Source organism: Hoplias malabaricus, unplaced genomic scaffold, assembly GCF_029633855.1.
Source record: "Hoplias malabaricus isolate fHopMal1 unplaced genomic scaffold, fHopMal1.hap1 H_2, whole genome shotgun sequence".
In the NCBI taxonomy this organism is placed as follows: Eukaryota; Metazoa; Chordata; class Actinopteri; order Characiformes; family Erythrinidae; genus Hoplias; species Hoplias malabaricus.
This window is the reverse complement of record NW_027101325.1, coordinates 398,024-422,659: the sequence shown is the minus strand read 5'-3', so window position 1 is coordinate 422,659 and position 24,636 is coordinate 398,024. Positions and strand designations below refer to the sequence as shown.

The 24,636-nt window shown below is 39.1% G+C and overlaps 1 protein-coding gene across 1 annotated transcript; it reads right to left on the bottom strand.

The window, feature by feature from the left end:
* Positions 1–6,066: 6,066 nt before the first annotated feature.
* LOC136686045 (homeobox protein Hox-B10a-like) lies at positions 6,067–8,785 on the bottom strand. Its single transcript, XM_066659521.1, has 2 exons — positions 8,110–8,785; positions 6,067–6,341 (listed from the first exon to the last, which is right to left on the bottom strand). The coding sequence occupies exons 1-2, from the start codon at positions 8,783–8,785 to the stop codon at positions 6,067–6,069; spliced, it is 951 nt and encodes a 316-aa protein (XP_066515618.1).
* Positions 8,786–24,636: the final 15,851 nt, after the last annotated feature.

Genomic DNA, 24,636 nt, shown 5'->3' with positions numbered 1-24,636 from the left:
AAGATTACCAAATGAAACCAAGTGCACCCCAATAACCAAATAAAGGTACGATGATGACGTTTTAAATCTGACTGGAGGCAGATGTTGAAGAATCAGTGGTCTGACCGCTTGAGAGAACACTAGTTTCACTAAAATTGCACTGTAGTTGCGTGAAGCCTTTTTAAATGCGATTTTGGTTATAATTTGGCATTTGGCACGAAGCTAATTTTACACACACCCTGGAACCCTGAGTAAACAGGCCCAGCATCATAATGAGACACATTTGTGCAATAAGCTCTGGGAAAGCCAGAAAACCACAGAAATGCGAAGCACCTAAAAGCTAAATTAAAACCTTACTGCTTTCCTGATCGTTTAAGCTAAATTAGTACTAGGCCTAGAAATAAACCCCGTGGCTTGTGCGTTGCTTTATCGCGTTGCAATCGGGCCTCATGTTGTTGCGAAATCTAACTGCATTAATAATTATGAACGTAAAATAGCCACATTCAAAGCTAGCTTCGTAAATTTGTTTATTTTAACGAGAAAAAAACGCGGTTGATATATTTGTACTTTCACGATGAATCGATATCCTCAGCTACAACACGTGATAATAAACACTGTCTATCAAACAAACGCTTCTGTTACAGTTTAAAATACGAGAGTACGGCTTTGACAAAGCACTGAGTTGTGGAGCTATATATATGATGTTTCCAAGTACAGCAGAGTGTTTTATTTTAAGTATGTCGTTACATTTTTATTGAAAGTAAGCTGCGTTTTGGAGAGTTTCTCAGTGCGGTACCAACCACCTACTACCACTATAACTCTCACCCATTTAAAAGAGTCTAGCCGTTTTCCTGGATCATGTTCAGACTCGAGGATCATATCCCTGCTTCGCTAAGCAGCTGTCAACGTATGAAAGGGCAAAGCTGGTAACATCTCAATGTTAAATGTCTTACAGGGCTGTGTGGAAAGATTATCTATTAATTGCAGTGTACGAAATTTGTCTGTCTGTCTGTCTGTCTGTCTGTCTATCTATCTATCCCCAGTTGGAAGGCGACAGTTAAGGCTGATTATAACAGCAAGTGTGTGGATTTCTATAGTCTCTTTGGCATTAGACGTTTGTGTCTGAGTTCTGACCGGATTTGATTGGTTCACAACTAGGTCACTATTAAAGTTACAGTTTGACTTTGTAGATAAAAACCTTTTCGTTTTCCGGGTCCAGCACAAAAATAAGCTCACCTCATTGTTAACAACTGGTTAAAATAATTTTATGAATATCTTGAGTTTCATAAAAATGTCAGAGAGGACCTTATCATTCCAAACTCACATGTTTAAATACACCATATCTCAGAGAGCACATATTAAACACATAGACCAGGATTACAACAGGATAGAGTACCACACACTGTGTCACCAACCACACAGCAGACTTATAAAGGCTTTAATGAAAACGAACAACATTCTAAAGAGCGGCAAAGTTACTAATAATAATAATAATAATAATAATAATAATAATAATCATCACCAATTACCAAAGCCTATGATTACAACTTATTTGTAAGAACTTTTGGGAAGATTTAACTCGTTTAAAGCCTAGAAAATAAAAACAGTTTGTTGTGATTAAATCTTCAGCTTGTCGCCTTTAAAACGATAAACATCATTGAACGTCTTCACAAAATACAACCGAAAAGAAAACGCGTTTAATTCCACTAACCCTGCTCAGTACATTACCGTTTGTAGGTCGGTGTAATTCTACGTGAAATATTTATAGACGGTAGGTTCTTAGCATAATATACTTACAGGTAGTCGAGCATATTTTTCTCAGTTATTGTCAAAGCCGTGTTGTGGTTTTAATATAATTTATGCATTTATCATGAAATCAGTGCATAGATAGATAGATAGATAGATAGATAGATAGATAGATAGATAGATAGATAGATAGATAGATAGATAGTTGATAAAATTTTATGCAAAACGCGTTTAGACACCTATTTATATCTATAGCGGGTTTTATTCTATTATTTACATTTTTTAAATGTCCAACTTCACTGTTACATCCGCACAGCTATAGGAAATAAGTTAATTGTTTAAGACAAACACATAGAACTCTCCCTCTCTCTCTCCCTCTCTCTCACACACACACACACACACACACACACACACGAGCTTGTTTAATTGATAGATGATTTGTTGCGGTCAGCAGAAAGTAAAAAATTCCATTCATTTGGATTGAATATCATTTTATGTTTGGTACGTGAACACAGTCCGTGTGAAGTCTTCGGTTCCAGAGTCCAAGTTGTTCACAGTGGTGTTGATCCAGACGTCCGAATACCACAGTGTTTTAATTCTGGATAAATATTATTTAATAAGGGTACAAACGCTCATTTTAAACCCATTAATGATGCAGATTTACAGACGAGCCAATGGACTACTCTCCAAGAACTTTTTTCCAAATTTTGCCACAGTTTCACAATTATTAACATCTAATTAAACACGAGAGACGTGTGTGGCTTCGCTGCTGTTGGACAGTGAGTGAGTTAAGTGTCTAAGGATTCCACAATTCCACAAAAGCGTCAATCACTGCACATGAATTTCACATGAATTCAAACACTGAATTCTGTAGCAGTTTGAAGAAGGTTGTAGAGTAACACCGCTTTATTGTTTACCATTTTGGATTGTAGCAATGATATTACAGCCGGGAAAAAACATTCATATCTTGTCAAATTACACATTTTTGTTGACTTTCTAAGTACAAATATACACACATCCTACACAGGGAACACACTCCTGCACACCTCGTACTGAAATGAAACTTAGTATAAGATCTGCGCATAAGTTAAGGCTTCTTCAATATTAAATTAACGAATAAAACGATGTCATATTCACTTTCCGTGCTTGTTTCCACAAAACATACTTGGACGTGGTATGTCCGACTGTGCGCCACACTGTTTTTAAGAAGAATGAAGGGTACTGAAACTGCTGACCTGGTATAGACCAGCTCTCCACTGTATAGTAGCGTCCTCCGCGGTGAAGAGTCAAACCCCCGGGTGTAAATGAAGAATTGTAACGGGCCGTTGTGCGTTAACACATTTACAGCTGCCGCCCGCTGCAACGTTCATAAAACCGTATTATGTTTGTAAATGAACTGACGCTCGCAACGGAGCGGAGATAGAGAAGTCATCCCAGGCCCGTGCGCTGCCCCGCGTGCAGCAGTTAATAGCAGCGACACGACTGTGCTCCGTTTGATAAAGAGATATAACTATTTGCATCTGCTGGCTTGGGTTCATTAATCAGGGACAGATTTACATTTACATGCACGGGATTTGGCAGACGTTCTTATCCACAGCGAATAACAGTTCAGTCACGGTACAGATCTGAGTCACTGTAAGTTTAGGAGTCTTGCCCGTTGACTCTTTTTGGTTGTGAGTAGTACAGATGCCTGTGTTGGGAAGTGAACCCCAGTCTGCCACATGGACAGCAGCAAACCATCCCCTTCTGCGCGAACGCACTTCATCACGCCGGTGCATTGGAGTGTATCAGCTGGAGTAATTCAGGCAGTTTCAGGTTCCTGTGTTATTAAAGGTCCAGCCCAACAACGTGAAACTACCTAAATCACACAGCAGCTTGACCTTCTGTGCGTTCAAAGGCGAAGCTCTGGACGGCCGCCAGTGGACGAGGAAAGCGAGCACGCTGGAGGAGAGAGGCATTCGAACACAGCGAATGTGGAATGTCCAAGTAGAAAACTAATCTTACATTCAGCCACTGGTCTAAACCACTAGAGCCTTTTGTGAGCGCTGGGGAAATGACATTATTCTGTTGAATTTCTGTGAAAATAAATAAGGACTTTCTACAGGAGATGGTTCTACACTTTTTAATGCACAAGTCGTGTTCATTTCCTCAATAAAAAACATGTATAGACACCAGAACAGCATAAAAGACTCGCTGTATAAAAGTTGTACACTTATAATTCCAACACACACTAAACTCGGCAAATATTTCAAGTTGCGTATAATTACTTTAACTTAGTACATCAGTCAAACGTGTTATTGAACGTTTTCCACACAGCTCTCCTGTAGGGAAATGGTGTGCCATCAGAGAGTAAAGTTTAAAAACAGACAGCGCAAAAGCGATGAGAATTTGCAAAAAAATGCGAACAAAAACCGAGTCTGAAACGTTGGAAAACCTTAACGTTACAGTTGTGTTGTGGTGTTCAGATTATTTACGATACCGAAATTTCGGGCGATTGTTCAAAGCAGTTACCCGGTATAAAGTAATTTAAGTTCACAAGCACATCCGGTCCTTTGACTTCCACAGCCTAGCCTGGTCATAAAACGCGGCTCGATTGCCCCCCGTTAAATAAAGGGGGGGTTGGGGGTGGTCTTTTTGGCCAATGACGTTGGGAAGTGCGGGCTCTAAACATGGCGACTCCCAAAAGCGAATACAGACAAAAGGGCAGCAGCTGTATTATGTGCCTCTTATCCGCACATGTTCTGAATTATTCTTTAACTCTCCAACCATTCGGGGCGAGCTGAGCAGCTTGGGAAGAAATGAAAAACATACACCATAATATCCACTTAACCTTGCTTCGAACAGGAATGTGAGGCACAAGCTCACTGGCATTAGAATAACACAGTCATGCCTCGGTTTGATATTCTAAAATATTAGTACATTGGGTTTCCCCGCATTCCCCGCTGAATGCAGAAGAACTGGATTGTCTCATTCCTTTTCTAGGACAATTACGAACAGAATAACAGCATGTTTCTCTCATTTTCACTGAAGGCGTGCTGAAGGGCCTTGGACCCTAAGGCCATGTGGATTTTAGACGCTGAATTAATAAATCCCTGAACATCCTGTTGTTCGCAACTTGGCTTTTGGACTTGGGGCGGTTTTATTTTTGAGATCACGAGGCCGAGTTCAATAAGGATGGACAAAAGAGTAAAGACATCTGCGCTACACACACACACACACACACACACACTTAAAATACGTTCTTCATTTTTTCAGCAGAACATTTTAATAAAATTAATATGCCACCGTTTGTCTTTGTAACGTCTTCAAACTTTTATCTCCAGTTGCGGGACAAGTATCCTTTCCATTTCTTTTCTGTGACACTGCTAGCTGCTAAACAACAAAAGATGTGTAACATAATAATATTTAGTTGTTCAAAGCTAACGTAGATACATAATATCCCAAAAAGAAATAAAAATTCAAAAAATCTTCTCCACGGAAGTTCAATACATACAACCCCTGCAGTACTCAGCGTCATCAATCGAGACCGACACTGAACCTAAAACCTACTTTGTTTTACATTGCAATATAATTAGTGTAAGGTAAAATTAAAATTAAAATTTTTGCATTAACTATAAATTAACAGAACAATAATAAGTAGTCCATCTAATTCATGTATTATCTGACGTTTAAAAGAAATGAAGTTTTAAGGAAGAGCCTGGTTCATTACTTAAATTTGGAGCATGTTCAAACGGATCAAAAATTATCCCAATATCCTGTTGAGAATTTAAAATACGATTCATATTTTCGTCGCCACTAACAACTTTTTATTTCAAAATGCCACCTTCGTGCACATTTCAAATGACCATTTATCAGATTCAATACCATATTATCAGTCATAAATGTGCAGAAACATTCCCGTGCCGTGACAAAGCCAAGCTATAGTTCCATGTTTTGTTTAAATTGGCAGATTAGTGCTTTATTTCTCTCCGTTTTAACATGTTTGTGCTAATTATTGTGCTGTTTCACTTTTATCAGGTCGGTATTTGACCCTATAATAAATAAAATACATAAATTATGTCGCATTTTATACCACAAATAAACTGTAAACAAAAGTCGAGGGAAGCAGATATATTCTTCAGGTCGAACTGGAACAATAAAGTGCACGTGAAACTTTGCAAAGCCTTCGTTTTGGCTCTGAAAGTATTGCTCTCGTCTTCTTGTGAAATGTCTGAATTACATTTTGTAGCCCACTGTAATCCAACACGTTTTCAAAATATTTAGGCAGAGAACCGTGTTGTTGTCGTTGCTTCGGATACGATCTCAGGTGTTTGTTGGTATTCAATGACAGTCCTCATCGAATCACACTGGTAAATGTGTGACTGTATGCCTTCTGTGTTCCCGCGACATCTTCTTTAGTTTCATCCTGCGATTTTGAAACCAGATCTTCACTTGGCGGTCAGTGAGACTGACGCTGCGGCTGATCTCCAGGCGGCGCTCTCGAGTTAGGTACATGTTGAAGAGGAATTCCTTCTCCAGCTCCAGGATTTGGTGTTTGGTGTAGGGACATCGCTTCTTTCTACCCGCCTTCGCCGACAACCAGCCGCACGGAGCCGTCTTCAACTTTGCGTCTTCTGCTGAAAATCAGAAGAAAGTCGCTATTTAGATTCGGTCGTGAACAAAGTAACAACCGCTGTTTTTCATTCTTCGCAAAATTTCCGGCGGTCGCAAAAAGTGAAAACATGTTTTGTCATATATTAAAACATTTCTAAACATTTCTAAACTGCTTTTGTAAATATATTTACAACGTGTACCATCGCAAATAACCAAACTAATAATTGTAAAAATTTAGTAGATATTTATGATTTATGCTCAGGATTTTTTAAATGATTTTTTGCTTCTTTTCAAGGGAACCTTAAAGGTTTTAACATGAATATTATACTTGTTTCTCCATGGGAGAAACTTTAATAATGAACCACATATAGCCCTGTTAAAGTTTATCGTCGACAATCGAGTCTGTGAAAGTTAGACACAACAACATTTTTTTACTTCGGTATACAGTAAAAAAGTTAATTAGTTTCCTTGGCTTTTTTTTTTTAAACATAAAAATGAAGGAGCTTAAAATAGATTATTCAAAAATTATTTTTAAAATATTGGCTAAATTAGAACCCAAGAGGAACCATTTTAGAGTGCACTAGAAGGCTACGTTTAGGACAGAAGTAAAACAGATCTTTTATGGCAAGAGGTAAAGTCATTAGCCTTCTGCTGTTGACTGTGTGGGCGACTGAGCCATTGACTGAAACAGTTAACGTGGACGCAGAAGTTGAACAGACGATTCAAATTAAATATGAGCCTTGAAAATCCGCACATGAATTAGACCCTGTCATCTTTCTGAAGCAAATAACACTTGGGTTTAATAAAGAAAAGGGTTTGGTTAACTGCAGATAAAAATATTGTTTCAGTTGTTAAATCTGAAAGAACTTAAGCATCACGCCGAGTACTAATGATATATACACGCATACACATATACATATATATATACACATACATACACATATACACATATACATATATACATATATATAGCACACACACATATACTGTCCAGTAAATGTGTACAGTTTTTCATAGGTTCCGCTGCATACATTTGAATCACGTGTATTAGGCAGTACTTTTTCTGGATATGTTCGTTAAACAAGTAATGCCCCCACGAAAATAATTTTTGTAGCATCTCAACGCAATTTTCTTTGCCTTTTAACACAAAATTCAGCTGCGATCTTCGACACGGCCTTCATATGATATTTAAAAAAAAAAAGGCTTAGAAAGTGCCAAAAAATGGTCGATATCTTTAATAGTGTTCAGCATTGTTTATGTTTAAAAACTCGGCCGTAAATTCTTACACCATCAAATAAAAAGCAAATTTGCAAATAAAAATATCCAAATTTTCAGTGTGGATTTAGGCTCCATTTGTATGGAATATATATTTTGCAAATGCATTTCTTATTTAAAAAAATAAATAAACAAAAATTTCAGCCTGGAATAAACAGTAACGAACATCCAGAATGGTACATTTTTGAACGGACTCAAATCCTCGTGTGCCGTAAAACAATAACACACCTGGCCCGGTGGATAATGGAGTCTTCCGCTGTTTTGATGCTCTCTGGTTCTCTGAAGTGTTGTGTGAAAAAGCAATTCAGGCAATTTACTGTTTTAAGAGAGTGACGTGGTGCCATAAAATCATCAATTAATTTGGAGGTCGCTAGCGTATTGAGTTCTCTCTATTCCTTTTCACAATGTTTGTAAAAATAATTAATTAATTAGCTAATTAATTATTTAATTAAAACGTGCAACGCGTGTGCCTAATCTCTTAGAGAAATGCGTAACTCTACAGTGTGGAATACCCACCTTGTGTTTCGTCTGTGGGGGTTTTGGCGTCCTCGGGGAAGTCTGGAAGGGGGGTTTCTGTATGTAAACAAGACGCCTCTGTGGCGTCTGCGTGGCTTTGACTTTTGTGTGAGGTGGTGGATACAGGGCCTCGGCTGCTGTAGCTTTCATTCCTTTGGTCTGGACATTCTCTGCAGTCCAATGCAAAGTTATGGATATTAGGTTTGCTGTCAGGCCCGTGGGACCTAATGTTGTACAAACGCTGGGAGTGTAAAGGCGGTGTGTGCGGCAGGCTGACAGGGAGAGTGTCTATGCTGTGAGTTGTAAGTTGTGTGTGCCCAGGATAAATGGACGGTCCTGGACGAAAAAATCCTGGAATACGACCGGCTCCGTTAACAGAGCCCACGTCTATCATCCTGCTGATACCTGGAACACCAGGAGGCTGCTGCGTTGAGTTAATGTCCAAGTCCAGGGTGACATACGAGCCGCTTTTTTGGTCTAATCCGCTGAAAGAGCACGTGCTCACCTGTGGATCCAAGGCACCCGACGGCGTAGCTTCCCAATCCTTTCCCCTATGGTGGATTAGGCGCCTGGAAGCAGCCACATCATCCTGCACCGGTGACGGGTGCAGTTGCTTTATTGTCTCGAGCGCTACCCAGGTCCTCTGTAACTGACAGTCCGTGTCCTCCTGCGCCATGCGGATACGTCCCTTTGGACTTCGGTTAACGAGAGAATTAATTTCGCTAGGCGTGAAAACGGATCTTTCGGAACATGACATCGCTACGGCATATTTTTTCGCGTCGCTGACGATAGGTTTTTTAGGCAGCGAGGCGCGCGCAGGCTTCCCCCTTCACAGAGCCCAATAGAGACTGTGGTTCACGGGCAGGCTCCACCCCTTCCATAACTGCTCCTTTCAAGTGCTTGATCAAACTATACGACGCTGCAATTGACTTTCTCTCAGTTGAATATTTTAACACTGACCCACAAGACGATATCCACACTGAGATATATTCATATATATGTCTATTCATATAAAAACGTGAAACCTCAGATAGAAATAACGGGATTAGAACCCTACTGGAGGAAACCAAGTCTCTCAACCAACCGTGGTATATGAGTATAATAAGCATTCTTATTTAAACATATAGTTTATTTATCACTTTTATATTTAATGCTTGTTACTGTTGTCTGTATATGAATGTAGCACAAGTTATTGCCCTAGTTCTAAGTCCTTTTACTTGTTCTACTTCTTAATAACACCATCAGCCACCATCACTAATACAACAACAACTAATAATAATAATAATTATAATAATTACAGTAATCATCATCATCCTCCATTTAGTAATATTATTTATTACAGTGGCTCCACAAAAATCACAATCCCTTGACTATTTTTTGAAGGATTCTTTAACCAAAGCCAAAGAATAAACAAAAAGGGACGCTCATTACCGGCAACAATAAAACTATCCCTACCCGATACATCGAAACAAATATATAACAACATTTTCGCATTACAAATGCTGTCTTACCTACTAAACCGATCATTATTATCTGTGAAAATGACAGTAATTTCTGCGGAACTATATACTCACTGAAAATAATGGTTAATTTCTTGGTAACTCCACTGATTAAATATTTATTTTGTCACACATTATGTCTTTACATACGGGTAATTACGTGAAAATTATATACTTGTGTATTTATTTACTCACTGGCGTATTTTATATAATTAATTTGTCAATGCCTTGCGTTAAGTTTGAGGGACGTGTCAGTAGCCTAGACTTGTTTTGTTTATTCTAACAAATAAAAATGTATTCATGCGGCATTTTCATTGTTTAAAGACCTAACTTATAGAAAAGATCAAATGAAGGGGGAAAAAATAACTTTTGCCCTCATAACACACATGAACAAATACATAACACAAAATACACAGAACAAAGCACCAGTCTTTGGAGCTCCATGACAAGCATATCACTGCCTCCAGAGGTCGCTCTACCACAAGCACAGGAGCCAAGTCCACGTTGAGTCTATGGTTTTGTGCTCTTTCACATCAACACAAATTCATAAGTGAACTCTACTTATTGTCGTTTCTATCTATGTAGACCCACAAACTGTAATGTATTGGTAAATAAACCTGGCTGATAAAATAAATATATTTTGTAACATAACTTCATTTGTTGTGAACTGTATTTTTTGATGGACGTCTATATTTGCTGACAAAACGTTAAGCTGAGGTAAGTAAAATACGACAAGGCTTACAGTAAACAATTAGCCGTTGATTCAACGTTGAAATAACGTAATGACTGCCGTCTAATCAACCTTCTCTTAAGGTTGAAAATGAAAGTTGAAAAGACGCCCAAACACAGACATTGAAAAGACGACTATTAGACGTATCTTGGACGTCCATTGAGGTTATTAATTGGTCCCTAAATAAATTACTTGTATAAAACGCGTTTTGGACGTCCACTGACGTTATCGATTGGTCACCACTTAACTAACTTATTAAGATGGATTTTGGACGTCCATTGACGTTTAAAATATGTCCTTGACGGACAGACTACTTTTAGACCTATTTTGAACGTCCAGGGACGTTCCTTGTTTACTGGGTATTTCTACCGATTACGGAAAGAGCCGAGGAAATGTTTGTCAAGAAGCAAACGACAGGTAGCGTTATAGGCTGAAACCATGTGACATATATAATATAAGTAGGCCACAACCAAAACAACCCGTTTGCGTCACATTAAATATTTTAGATGCCACAAAGAGGTAAATGTCAAAATCAAAATTCACGATACCAGGAACGAATAAACAAGAAATACACAAAATAATTACTGCTTACGTAGCCATCCAGTAGACTGAAAATTTAGGTCAAGCATCAGCTTAATATTATTTGAATCCATCTGCTTTCATGTCTTCGCTCCAGTCACAACAGCTTCAGCAGCTCCAGACACTTGTAGGCCTCGCTCTTCAAGTCTTCGAGCCCACACAGATATGTTGACGTTGACAACGCCAGTAGCGGTTGTTTAGTTTTCGTCTGGCCGGCTGCAGTAAACCAAAAACGGTCGCCCAACCTGCGACAGACGACAAATCCCGACCAACACATTCGTTGCATTTTTTCAGCGGAAGAAAAGAAAACTTAAATAACACGGACACAAAGATGACATGAAGCTCCATTTTTGCATTCCTTGCTTTCCAGCTTTTAATCACAAACAGAGTCACTAGTCCCACCCAAATGGCGAGACGATCTTTGGCCAAACTCATGTCGGCTAACTGTAGCCATGACAACTGAACCCCCCATTTGCTGTAAAGTTTTACTGCCAGACACTAAACAGCATGTGCCTGGTGTGGAAAGGAGAAAAGATCACTGTTATTTAGAGGCGCGAGACCTGTGCGTTACAGTTTCTCTAAAGAGAGTTTCCCAAAAGCTTCGAGATAAATTGGAAGATATACATTTTCTCTGAGCACAAAACTTAGGATGGTGTATCAGATTGGAGAGCCACATAAGATAATGAACTTCGAAGTCACGCGTAGTTAGGCCACGTCCAGCCTTTAGCCAAGCAGCTATGGAAGTAGTCTTCAAGCCACGTGTGTACTACAAATGAATCGGGCGCCTGTGATCCATAATGCAGTGCAGGCAAACTCAGGTCGCAAGAAATTCAGACAAACTTGCACTTGAAATTAATCACTAATTCCGAGCTGAAATTATCTGAAATAAGAAGAGTAAGAGTCCGCGTGTATTTTCCTTTACGCTAAAAGTGAAACAACATTCTGCGAACAAAAAATTGCTAAGAAAACGATATTCAACGCTCGGCGCAAGTCTACGGAGTGTGAACTGGTCGATCTTATTAAGCACATAAACACACGTTAATCTGGTGCACTATTATTATTATTATTATTATTATTATTATTATTATTATTGTACTGTAGCATATTTACACTTAATTGGTGATAATTTAAATTTCAATCTATAGTTTGATCAGAGGAGGATGGGTCCGCTTTGTGAGTCTTGGATCCTCCCAATGTTTCTTCCTTCAGCCTCGAGGGAGGTTTTCTTTGCCACTGTCGCCTTCGGCTGCTCGCATTGTGCTTTGATTTAAATGTTCTGTTCTGATACTAACTATGTGAAGCTGCTTTTTGACGTCAGTTGTAACAGGCGCTATATAAATAAATTTGATTTGATTTGACGTTCTGTAAATAAACCCAAATGTATAAACAGAAGTGTAGCACAAGATTTGTGATACTGAATGCCCTTTTAAACTTAAGCAAAGTTAATAACATATATTTATATATATATATATATATATATAACGTATTTCAAAAAAGTGTATATTTCAAAAAACGTTGATAATTTTTTTAATAAGAAAAATCTTCAGTAAAATCATTATTTATTTTGCAAGGTGCGTCGGCGACCAGTCAAAACCTGAAAGAATGAATTAAGTAAGACCCTTTTGTTCAAAAGAACAAGGACACACAGGCACAAAGAGACACAAAGAGCGCGTTGTCTTGGTTTTGTATATTACGTCAGTTATGAAATTTGTTTATGCAGTTACAAATAAATTAAGCATTACAACTGGATATCATACCGTCACTGGAGGAATATATCCCACTAATTGATTATACCACGTAATACTATTAGAAATTGAATAGACACACACACACACACACACACACACACACACACACACACACACACACACGCACACACACACACACACACACACATATATATATATAATCACTTAATAAAATATGTAAGAACTAAATTCGTACTATGTGTGTTTTCACTTGTTTCACGTCAGTGGCTTGTACACAATAATACAACTGTTGAATTTTTCCTGCAGCCGATAGACACATATGAAACGTTCTTTTAAAAAACACTAAAACATTTTGGTTTGTTCATTTTGTAGACAGTAACTGTCAGTACATTCATATTGGGCAGCTCTGGATGATGTGTATCACACACACACACACACTTAAAGACTTTTTTTTGTAAATTTTATTAAGAATGAGAATCTGTGATTTGTTCATTATCTTTTATAGTTATATAAGTTACAACAGGGGTGGCATGGTGGCGCAGTCACACAGCTCCATGGATCTGGAGGTTGTGGGTTCGATTCCCGCTCCGGGTGACTGTCTGTGAGGAGTGTGGTGTGTTCTCTCTGTGTCTACGTGGGTTTCCTCCGGGTGACTGTCTGTGAGGAGTGTGGTGTGTTCTCCCCGTGTCTGTGTGGGTTTCCTCCTGGTGACTGTCTGTGAGGAGTGTGGTGTGTTTTCTCTGTGTCTACGTGGGTTTCCTCCGGGTGACTGTCTGTGAGGAGTGTGGTGTGTTCTCCCCGTGTCTGTGTGGGTTTCCTCCTGGTGACTGTCTGTGAGGAGTGTGGTGTGTTCTCCCCGTGTCTGCGTGGGTTTCCTCCAGGTGACTGTCTGTGAGGAGTGTGGTGTGTTCTCCCCGTGTCTGCGTGGGTTTCCTCCAGGTGACTGTCTGTGAGGAGTGTGGTGTGTTCTCCCTGTGTCTGTGTGGGTTTCCTCCGGGTGACTGTCTGTAAGGAGTGTGGTGTGTTCTCCCCGTGTCTACGTGGGTTTCCTCCGGGTGACTGTCTGTGAGGAGTGTGATGTGTTCTCCCTGTGTCTGCGTGGGTTTCCTCCGGGTGACTGTCTGTGAGGAGTGTGGTGTGTTCTCCCTGTGTCTGTGTGGGTTTCCTCCGGGTGACTGTCTGTAAGGAGTGTGGTGTGTTCTCCCGTGTCTGCGTGGGTTTCCTCCGGGTGACTGTCTGTGAGGAGTGTGATGTGTTCTCCCTGTGTCTGTGTGGGTTTCCTCCGGGTGACTGTCTGTGAGGAGTGTGGTGTGTTCTCCCTGTGTCTGCGTGGGTTTCCTCCGGGTGCTCCGGTTTCCTCCCATGGTCCAAAAAACACACGTTGGTAGGTGAATTGGTGACTCCAAAGTGTCCGTAGGTGTGAGTGTGTGAGTGAATGTGTGTCTGTGTTGCCCTGTGAAGGACTGGCGCCCCCTCCAGGGTGTATTCCCCACCTTGCGCCCAATGATTCCAGGTAGGCTCTAGACCCACCCTGAATTGGATAAGCGCTTACAGATAATGAATGAATGAATGAAAAGTTACAACAGTGCAAAAAAATTGATTTCACTGACTTGCTGACTGACTGACTGGATTGTAGTCCTTAAATAAAAACAAATGTTGAATCTGATGCCTGCAACTGATCTAAACAAAAAAATATATATATATACTTGGCACTTGGGCATGTTGGCACCATCCAGGATGAGTTCCTGCCCTGTGTTCAGACCGTGGCCCTAAACAGGATAAACAGTTACAGACAATGAATGAATGTGCCAAACCTCTTGAGAGTACTTTTAAACAGTTCTCAAAACAAGATCGCAACAAATTTAAGATTTTTATAATCTACTGTACATAATGTTTAAAAAGATTCCTGGAATCCAGTGAAATAGCGTTATTAGTAGAGCAAGGCAAGACTTTACTGTTTAATATGGGTAATTTTTGAGTTTTCAGATGGTGCAGGTAACGTGTATATGTCTAAAGTGCCATTGATGTGGAGGTATGTTGTAGGATTTAAGAAACGTATGCTGTCACCAAGGTGACATTGTTTCAAGGAAAAGTCCATGGTTATTTCAGCAAGACAATGAGATAATGCCAGGCCTCATTCTGCATGTGCTACAACAGCATGGTTTTCATAGACAGTGTGGATGTGTGTGTGTGTGCTAGATCGGCCTGACCGCAGTCCTATGACACATCCTGAAGAGAAGAATCATAAAAGCTACCACAGCTGATGTTTCATGAAGCAAGAATTGGTGAAAAATACACTTGCAAAACTGTAGGCATTAGTATCATTAGTAACAAAGAAATTAAGAAGTGTAATTAAAAGGAAAGGTGATGAAACACAGTGGTAAACGTGCATCTGTCCCGGTTTATTGTTTTTAGAGTGTGTTGAAGACATCCAATTCTAAATGTGTTCATATTTTAAAAAATACAAGTTGATTAATAAAAAATACTGGAGATGATTCCTTTGTAGCTTTGTTCATTAAATAAAAGCTGGAGAGTACTAACAAATCACTTTCTTTTTTATTTAAATTAACCCCCCAAAATATATGTAAATGTTTGATGAATTTTTATTTCAAAGCTCAATTTTGCGTGTGGTTTGTGGAGTTTTTGTGGTGGTGTAGGGTGTGATGCTTATCCCAAGCTTATACTGGGCTCTCAACTAACAATAAATGACAGCTTAGAAAAATCATACCAGGGCATAAAGGGGCAAACTCTCTTACTGTCTCCTTATCTTTATTGATTTGCTTGTGTTTGAGAGATAAACAGATCGAACAGATGAATATATATGGTGTTTTATTTCTATGTCCATGGGGTGTGAGAAAAAGTGGTGGGAACTGTCTTTTGGACCGATAAGGCAATCCATTCACACTAGTGGGAAAAATGCATGTGAAGTTTGTCTCTCTGCAGGATCTGAAGTGGTGATTTAAGGCACTACGGAGGACATCCATATGCCGCATGCCAAAGCATGGCTAAACATTTCTCCACATAGACAGCAGCTGTAGCCAATGCAGACAAGCTCCAGGTAGCACCCATAACTCACCCTGACTCTTGCAGAGGTAGCCTTCATCTCTTCTTCACTGTGGGAGGGGATCATTAATGATCCGGCAAGAAGTGATGACACCAAGATCACATTAAGTGCTCTTTGATTCTTCAAAATAATCAAACAGAGTTACAGTAATATTAAGTAATATTTGTCTGAATATACACACACTACAGGAAATTCAATTTCTGGGGAATGAATCATCTCGAGAATTTTAATCAGGCCATACACACTTCAGCGGCACTAATCTGTAGCGGCAGACTTTAACGACGGGCTCAGGTCCAGTTAACAATTACAAATGGCGTATTCTGGGGCATACTGCACCCTTCCTACAGTGTTTGGCATGTCGCCATTGACTTTAGTTTACTGCATCATTTTGTACACAGCATCTCTCCCTCACATTGTGTGGACCAATAGAAATGCTCCAGAATTACTTGGAATAAAATCTTTTTCGTATTGACCTCCACTGAAATTTGAAAAGGATTTTCTGTCTCCTATAAAGTTACTATTTTGAAGATACACCGTTTTTTAGGACAGTGACAATGTGCTCGGCAAGGTGACTTTTTTTATTATCACTTTCATTACTGTTGTGGAGGTTGTCATGGCCTTTAGGTCAGAGAAGTATCCCCAGGACCATCAGGTAAAACGGGGGAGGGGAGAATGAAGGAACTGTACTCTCTCCTCCTTCACTCTTCCTGCCTGGAGTGCCATTGAGACTAACTCCCTACTGCTCCTCGGGGGGCTGTGGCTGACAGGCCGCTAATACAGTTGTGTGTACTCACCTATGGATGGGTTAGAAACAGAGAATGAATTTCCCCAAGAAGATTAATAAAGCAGCACTTCTACTTTTTTATTTTTATTTTTATAAGCGCTGCACATATATGAAAATATTCTGTTAGTTATGTGATGAGCATTTGCCATAATTTTTAACAATAAATAACTTTATTTATTTAGCGTTTATTGGCTTGAATATTATGAAAATGAATGTAAATATGGTTTAAATCCTGCCTTGGGTCTCTGCTGGAGGAGTGTCATGTGTTCTCCCTGTGTCTGCATGGGTTTCCTCTGGGTGCTTTAGTTCCTCCACAGTCCAGAAACACACTGGAAGGTGGATTGGCGGCATAAAGTGCCCCTAGGAGTGTTCTGTGGCTATTTAGATCAAAGTACGTTTTCCAGGTATGTCCTCTACTGACGTCATATCCGGTGACATGACTAGTTCAGAGCTTAATGGGTGCTAATATTTCTGAGAAATCCTAAACATCCTAAGCACAGTCTTACAACTGTCATACTGCACACCGGCCACACGATGGCGATATTGTATCTCCAACTCCGGGATGAAGACGCGGGTGAAGAAAAGAGAGAAAGACCCGTCAGCATATTTGAGTAGTCTTTTGTCTAGCCGGCCTTGCCTCAGCGTCTGAAAACGGAGTAATCACGATGCACAACACCAAACGTATTTTATGTGAATGCATACAAATGTGAAGAAAAAAAAAGTATTAATTAAATGATAATAGTAAAAGTATTTAAAAAGAGGTTGGGGTTCTAGGTTTTAAAGCGGGGTGTGCAGCCAGTCTTTATCACTGGACATGGATGAATTATTTTACCGTTGTGTATTTCAGTGACTTTTTTACAGCCGCACAACAGACAATTAAGTCAAAGAACACACGCACAGTGTCCCGGGTGGCTATCAGAGCGAGAACAATTCAATAAAGAGACTTCCTGTAAAACCTCCAGTCGGTGTCGTCATTGAGAGCCTTAACCGGGTTTTTTTCCCCCTTTTTTCAGGATCGTAAAATTCCTAGTCGTGTTCAAATCCGAGCTTCACAGAGACCCCCGAAGTGACCTTGTTATTCCCGTGAAGGACGAACGCCCGAGAAATCGCCTCGTTGGCAAACTGCAGCTTCTTATCGCGGAATCCTGGCCACTTCAAAACACATTCCTCCGCTCCAGTCTAAAGAGAATTCAGAATCCCGTCACTTCTTTACCACAAAAGAGACTTGTAATGGCGGCGTTTCGCCAGACGGTGGCAGAAGATACATCAACCACGCACTATCCGTCGAGTCAGATTTGTGTTGACATTTTTTACTCTACTGTAGCCGTGTTTAATGAATGTAGGTATTTGCCTCATGAACATTAACATCCTACACGTTATAACCATTACCGTACAATGTACAAATTAGTTTATTTGCCCAAAATGTGATGTTTTCCAGCCTACTTACAAACCTCCTCCACAAACTTGTCAGAAAAATCAGAGCTGTAAGAACCATGAAAATACTCCGCCGTGCTGAGTTGTGGCTGTCCAGGCCGGATGTTCAATATTTAATATGTAAGTTAAGGGAAGCTCAATAACAATAATGAATGATTTCTAGTGATGGCACTAACACAATTCACAAGTATGTCCAGTCTGAACTGGGAATATACACAGTCAACTCTTTTGAAGGCACAGATCAAACATCTGTAAAAATTCAAATATTTCAAACCTGTTGTGAAAGCTTTCATGTTGATTACCGCTTCTACAATGAAGGGTTAAACATAGTCTGAGCAAATTTGATGGCTTCTGCTGTACAGTGCATTATAGTGGTTCCTGAATGAAAAGCCCAGTTAAAAAGATTCTTAAAAACACATCAGTGTGTTCAGACATAAGTCCAGAAGTGTTGCTATGTTTATAAAATAACAGCTAACACTGCTAGGGTTTAGAGAATGTGGGATATCTGTTTTCATTTGTTCTAAAAAGATGTTAAACCGATGTTGCAGCATCAAACTGGAGTCTTTCTGCAGTTCTTCCAAAGCAAAGGTACAGAGGAACCTTACGAAAATAAAAACATAGTCTATATAAATATTCAGTTTAGAGATTTCAGACAAACTGGTAATTACAGTATTGTTTGGTAAGAAAATAGAAGATCACATGCTTTCTGATCAAACCCATTGCAGCCCATACCTCCACCAGTGGTTTACTGAATGTATAGTGTCCAAATGATTTGAAATGTCTTTTTCCTCACGTTTTTATAAAATACTTTGTTCCAAAGCCCAGTCTAGAAATAGACACGAATAATGTTAAATTCTTCCAAATTATTTTGCAGATTAACAATGAATTGACATTTATTAAGTTCAGGCAGGGAAGCCTACATAAGACTTACTGCTTTATGAAGAGGTTACCTGGTCCTCTTTCTAAATATTGGGAATAATGCTCTTAGCACAGTTCAAATTTGGGCAAAACAACAAAGGGGTCGGTTCCAACACTAAAGGGCCGCATTAATCTGCAACATCTGTCAGTGTTCTAAGGATTTTAAAAAGCTTGGATATGCAACGAAACCAAAGAAATGTGGTCAGAGCTAAATCAGAGTGATATCTTAAACTTTTACTGTTGAAAAAAAGTGATAATAAATGCACCACATATCTTCCCTTGTTTTTCTTTTGCACCGTTCCATCTTAAAGTTGCAGTTTTAAAGGAACTGACTGGCTTCAGCATGCCTCTGCTGTGCTTGTTGCTATTGTACAATCACTTCTTAGCAGTTACATGAATAAAATGGCCTTATAGCTGAGTCTGACTTCTTACACTTAAGTTTTGAAAGCAATAATTTTAACGGTGGTTGCCGTTCTTCAACATAAACCTATTGTTTAAATCTAATCTTGCAAACTATGGACATCTTTGAACTTTAATGTTTCATTAAATCAGCACAGGATGTTTTCAGTGATATGATAAAGACCATATTAGATATGTCCAACGATCGCATACATGAGGAAAGACTACCTTTACTAACTTTAATCTAGCAAAGCAAATGTTCATTTAATTGAATATAGGCCATGTATTTTAAGCTCTAAAATGTTCATAGAGCAAACCCAGAGAATCTGACTACCCCTGTTAATTCGTGAAGTGGTGCAATATTTTGATTTATACGAGCAAAATAATATTTCCCCCAAGACATAATATGCCAAACATCTTTGCTCCTTTGGATTTGACAAACCCTCAGGTACATAATGTCATTTTAATACAACTAGTCATAACTGCCACAAAATATGCATTACTTCATATTTCTACAGACTTTTATACAATAAAATATAAAAAATAACTCCTTAAAACTCCTTTAAAACATATGTATAATCATCAAAAGCAAATTGGCTTGGGAACGTGGACATAGTGACGTATTAGTTGAAAGCTCCCTATAGGAACTCAAACATATGTATAACGTTATAAGAATAATAATACATTGGATATTAATTAATAGCTTGTGCTATGCCGATAAGTCAACCATATTGTATTCACATAAAATATGCTTTGTGCAAATCTGTGGAACTAATTTTGGGCTATAAAAGGAACTAATATACATACTATAATCCCATGTGGTCCTGTGATTATTAACATAAGCTGCTCATAAAGTGTTTGTTATTAAATGCATTATTAAATAAAGTAATTATTCAGAGTATGGACCAAAGTTCTTCAGGTTTGAACACAAACAGCACTCTGCAATGTTTGAGAACGCTCGTTAAATGTCCAACCTTGTCCAATGTGGGCGATTCATAGATTGGTTCAAATGTCAAACATTAAACAGTGAGCACATGAATAAAAACGAAAGGATGGTCAAAGCATAAAAATAGCATTTATGCCTTGTACATTATAGAGGAGTGAACAGGATCAGACTGGAGCATGTGTAATCCAGATAAAACATCTAAGGTAAACACAGTTCTCAGTATACATGCGTCAGCAATGTCTATTGTAGTATAATCGTATAAAAAGTTCAATCTTTTAATGCTCTTGCAACTTGTAAAGTTCAAGTTCAGTGACAAGTTCGTCTAGATTATATTTGCCCATTTTAAAAACACAACTTTCCTTTAATCTTTGTCAACGAGCGACGACATTTCTAAAGGTGTTATTGGTAGTTTTCAAGAAATCCTCCTGCGTATCACACACACGTTCCTTGATCTTAATCATATCACAGTAAACATTTAGCCGTTGATTCAACGTTGAAATAACGTAATGACTACCGTCTAATCAACGTTCTTTTAAGGTTGAAAATGAAAGTTGAAAAGACGTCCAAACACAGACATTGAAAAGACGACTATTAGACGTATTTTGGACGTCCATTGACGTTATTAATTGGTCCCGATATAAATTACTTGTATAAAACGCGTTTTGGACGTCCACTGACGTTATCGATTGGTCACCACTTAACTAACTTATTAAGATGGATTTTGGACGTCCATTGACGTTTAAAATATGTCCTTGACGGACAGACTACTTTTAGACCTATTTTGAACGTCCAGGGACGTTCCTTGTTTACTGGGATACACGTTCACGTTTGATTTTTCAAAAACCGCATTTATTATCACTAATTATTAAAGAATATAGACTGGAATTACCAGCGCAGCCGCAGTTACTCCACAAACATCAAACATTAGAAGCACGCTGGCGCTGAACGAAGAGCAAATGGAAATATAATACTGTATTAAGCTTTGAGGTGACAATGTTAATACTCACTTACAGTAGTTCAAAAGGATTTGTGTTGTTGTAGTACGCCAATTAATTACAGGTCTAATTGGATTTCTATTTATATTTTTAGTTCGTTATTGTTCATTTTATTATAACAACAGAAATAATGATAAAACATGACCACTGACTCTAAGACTGAACCAACAAAACTTTAAAAACGTACCTCAAATTTAAAACGTTTCATTTATAAACGCGATACCAGAATTGTGTACGATACCAGGGTGTTATTATAATGAACGTGTCCAAGGCGAAGTGCATGATCAGAGATCAATGCTTTATGTCTTAATGGTTTTGTCTCTGGTCAGTCGTTTGTGGCCGTGTCTTGAGGTTAGCTCCCATCATTGTCATAAACTTTTTTTTTTTTGGTAAACAACAAGAAATGCTGCAGGGCTGGCTAGGCCCTGTGTTTTACCGCAGCAGATTTGTGGAGGGCAGTAAATGTGCGCATTAAAGCGCATCCAGCACACCACATCTGGACCGCACAGCGCCAGTGGGTTGGACCGGCTGCTGCCAAACGTAAACAGCTCTCATTGAAGCCCGTGCAGATGTTTCTGGAGTGTGTACAGCGTTCCTGCTTTAAGACCACAAAGACAATAAGGCACTTATTGTTGCAGAAACGGCTAAACGGTTTTCGTTTTCTTCATCAAAGAATACAAACGCTAACATTTTCCTTAGAGTAATAACGTTGTCATTTTCTCACGTGAAAGTGCGTATGTGTGTATATTCTGACATTAAACAAAGGTAGACTGAGCCATGTAATTCAGCGCTTTCCGTATGTAGTAAATAAGACTACACACCAGCTTAAAAGGCCATTTTAGGTCCCATGATCATCAACGATTTCGCCGCGTAAACGATTTTAGCGGCCAGGGGAATAAAGGAACAAATAAGGGTCATCATGTCGCAGAACCCCAATTCATTCCAAAAACAACTCCTCTTTATAAGGTCAACATAATTGTAGCGCCCTGTAAAATTTCACACATGAGCTGCGTGCTGCATGCCAATACATTCGGTTCTTTTATTGCGTTGCCCTAAAGTTATGTAGATGGTGTTTGAAACGGACTGGCATTGAGTTGCAACGGGAGAAGATCCATCACGTGACGTCACCGCTCACGGGTGGCCTCGAGCTCATTAGCTGGATCTCAGATTTGTTATTGTTGTTCTTGTTTGTCAACAAGAGTCACCGTCCCTGCAGTTATTCGGTCCTCTGTACGAGGCAGTCTGTAAACACCCTGATCACGTTTAGTTCACTTCTTTATCTCATACCTGCCAAGGGTCCCAACCACAAGAATTAAACCAGACTTCAGAGCCTCGCTCAGCTTTGATACGTGTCATATTACAGTGGCTATAAAAGAGAGACTAAGCAATGAACAAGAGTTTACTGAGCGCTGATAGCACAGGATCAATAGAGTATACAGTCCATATACGACGCACATTAACAAACAGGGCCAAGGAAAAACGCAATGCGCAATTCTTTAAAAAATAAAGGGTAATCTTTTAATGTCTTTACATTTGTGTATAATTTAGCACTATATATGTTTTTACGAATTTCTCCTGGGACGTGCACCCCAAATAATAAATTATATCGGTGACTATCTTTAAACAGTTGACACGACACATTCATGTTGTAGATAATTGTGTGTTACATTTCTACCATTTTCATTAATTCGCTAATTGTTGTCTTTTTTAAATCTAGGAAAACAAACGTGAGCTCATTTATATACGAATTTCTTCCGTTGACGTCTTTACCATACTGCAACTTTCAAAATAATGCGCAATCTAACGATTCAAATTCACTTACTACGAAAACACCAAATCATCTTATATTTTAGGAAAGACAGCATTTCATTAAACTGAAAGGCAGGCGATTGTGAGGCAATATATTTAAAATGCTCTTAACCCTAATTGACTCAACGGACATCAAGCTGCATTAATGCAGAAGGAATATATAGAGACGCTTGTAAATAGCTCTCTGTTGACATCATTTCAGGGGAGGAAAAATTAGACACATACCCTTAATGGAGAAGTTAGCGTTTACATCACCGGTATAAAAGCTCCACAACACTTTCTGCAAAGCTGTGTGTTAGGGCACATGATTTAACGGAATATAAAAGTGACATACATTATACGCGCATGGATTTACATTAAATATAATAATATTTTCATCAATGAGATCCAAATTGTACGTCCTAATGTTAATTCCACAGCTTTTTAAGCAGTTTTTTTCAAGTCCGTAGAATTGGGGTAAGTTCGCATTATTGAAAAAGCGTACTTCAAATTTAATTGGTTAAAATGTGCATATGGTACAAAGTATATTAATAATATCCTCTACACAGTGGACACTCTTCTGGCATTAACTACATTAAAATGACTGATATACACCTCCGAAAATTCCGTCACGGCATTTGGTGTTCACTATTGTCCATTTCAAATCATATGAAGACGTCGTTTTGATGTTTTTATTCAAATTCCTAAAAATGTAATATTTATGGGTAAATATCTGACTAACGTCCTTAAAAATCTTAACTCTTATGTTTTCTTTGACTTTCTATACATTACGCATTACATGTCACCACCGTGTCAGCACTGGTTTAATGCCGTATTCTCTGCATTAAAATGTTCTAAATTTTATATCAATTTTACCCGTTTCGGCTGCCTGTAAACTACAACACATTTCTCTGCTCTCTCTCTTCTTTCAGAAAACAGGACATTTCCCTTTCACAGTGGAATCCAGCTCAATAGGCGTGGACATATGCATGTAGCCCTTAGGTTACATTGGGCTAAAGGTGCTTTACAAAAGCTACAAAAATGTTAGGTGGAATTTAAACACTCAGAACTCTCAGCATTACCATCAACATGGCTTAGTCATAATCTCGTAACTGTCAAAGCAGCGCATTATTTCTCGCTTTATCAGTTTTGGTCGTGGACAAACATTTCCCCACGCGTCGTTGGGGGGCCTTGTGAAGTCATTTCTCCTCTTCCTGCATCTTTGGATAGAGGTGGTCAGTGGGCCCGGGAAGCAGACAGGGGCCAGACTACTTACTGTTTACAAGATGTCTCAAGTTCAACTGCAAAGTCCGCTGCGGAACAAAAGACCGTCCGAGACGCAGACAGGGCTGGGTTGTGGGTGTGTGGGTGTTTGGGGGGGGGGGGGGTGTCGTTAGGTGGGGGAGGGGAACTGGACGTGAACTTGAGAGACTTGTCCAACATTCCAAAAAGTGAACAGTGGTCATACGACTGCCAACAGCTGGAAAGATTTGTCTGCCAGAAAGTGACCAGTGAAAAGGCATCAATCATTCCTCTCAAACAGATATATTTTAATGAATATACGACCTGTGCCCTTTAAACATTACCCGTGTGAACGTAATTCTTTTATTATTATCGATTTATTTTATGTTCCTCCATGTGAGCATTAAACATATTCATTAAAACTCTAAGAGCGGGAATAC

Excerpts from the sequence above, each read along its gene's own strand:
- LOC136686045 (XM_066659521.1), bottom strand. The coding sequence starts at position 8,785 with ATGGCGCAGGAGGACACGGACTGTCAGTTACAGAGGACCTGGGTAGCG. Across the intron at positions 6,342-8,109 it reads CCCCACAGACGAAACACAAG|CAGAAGACGCAAAGTTGAAG; the intron begins GTGGGTATTCCA and ends TCTGATTTTCAG.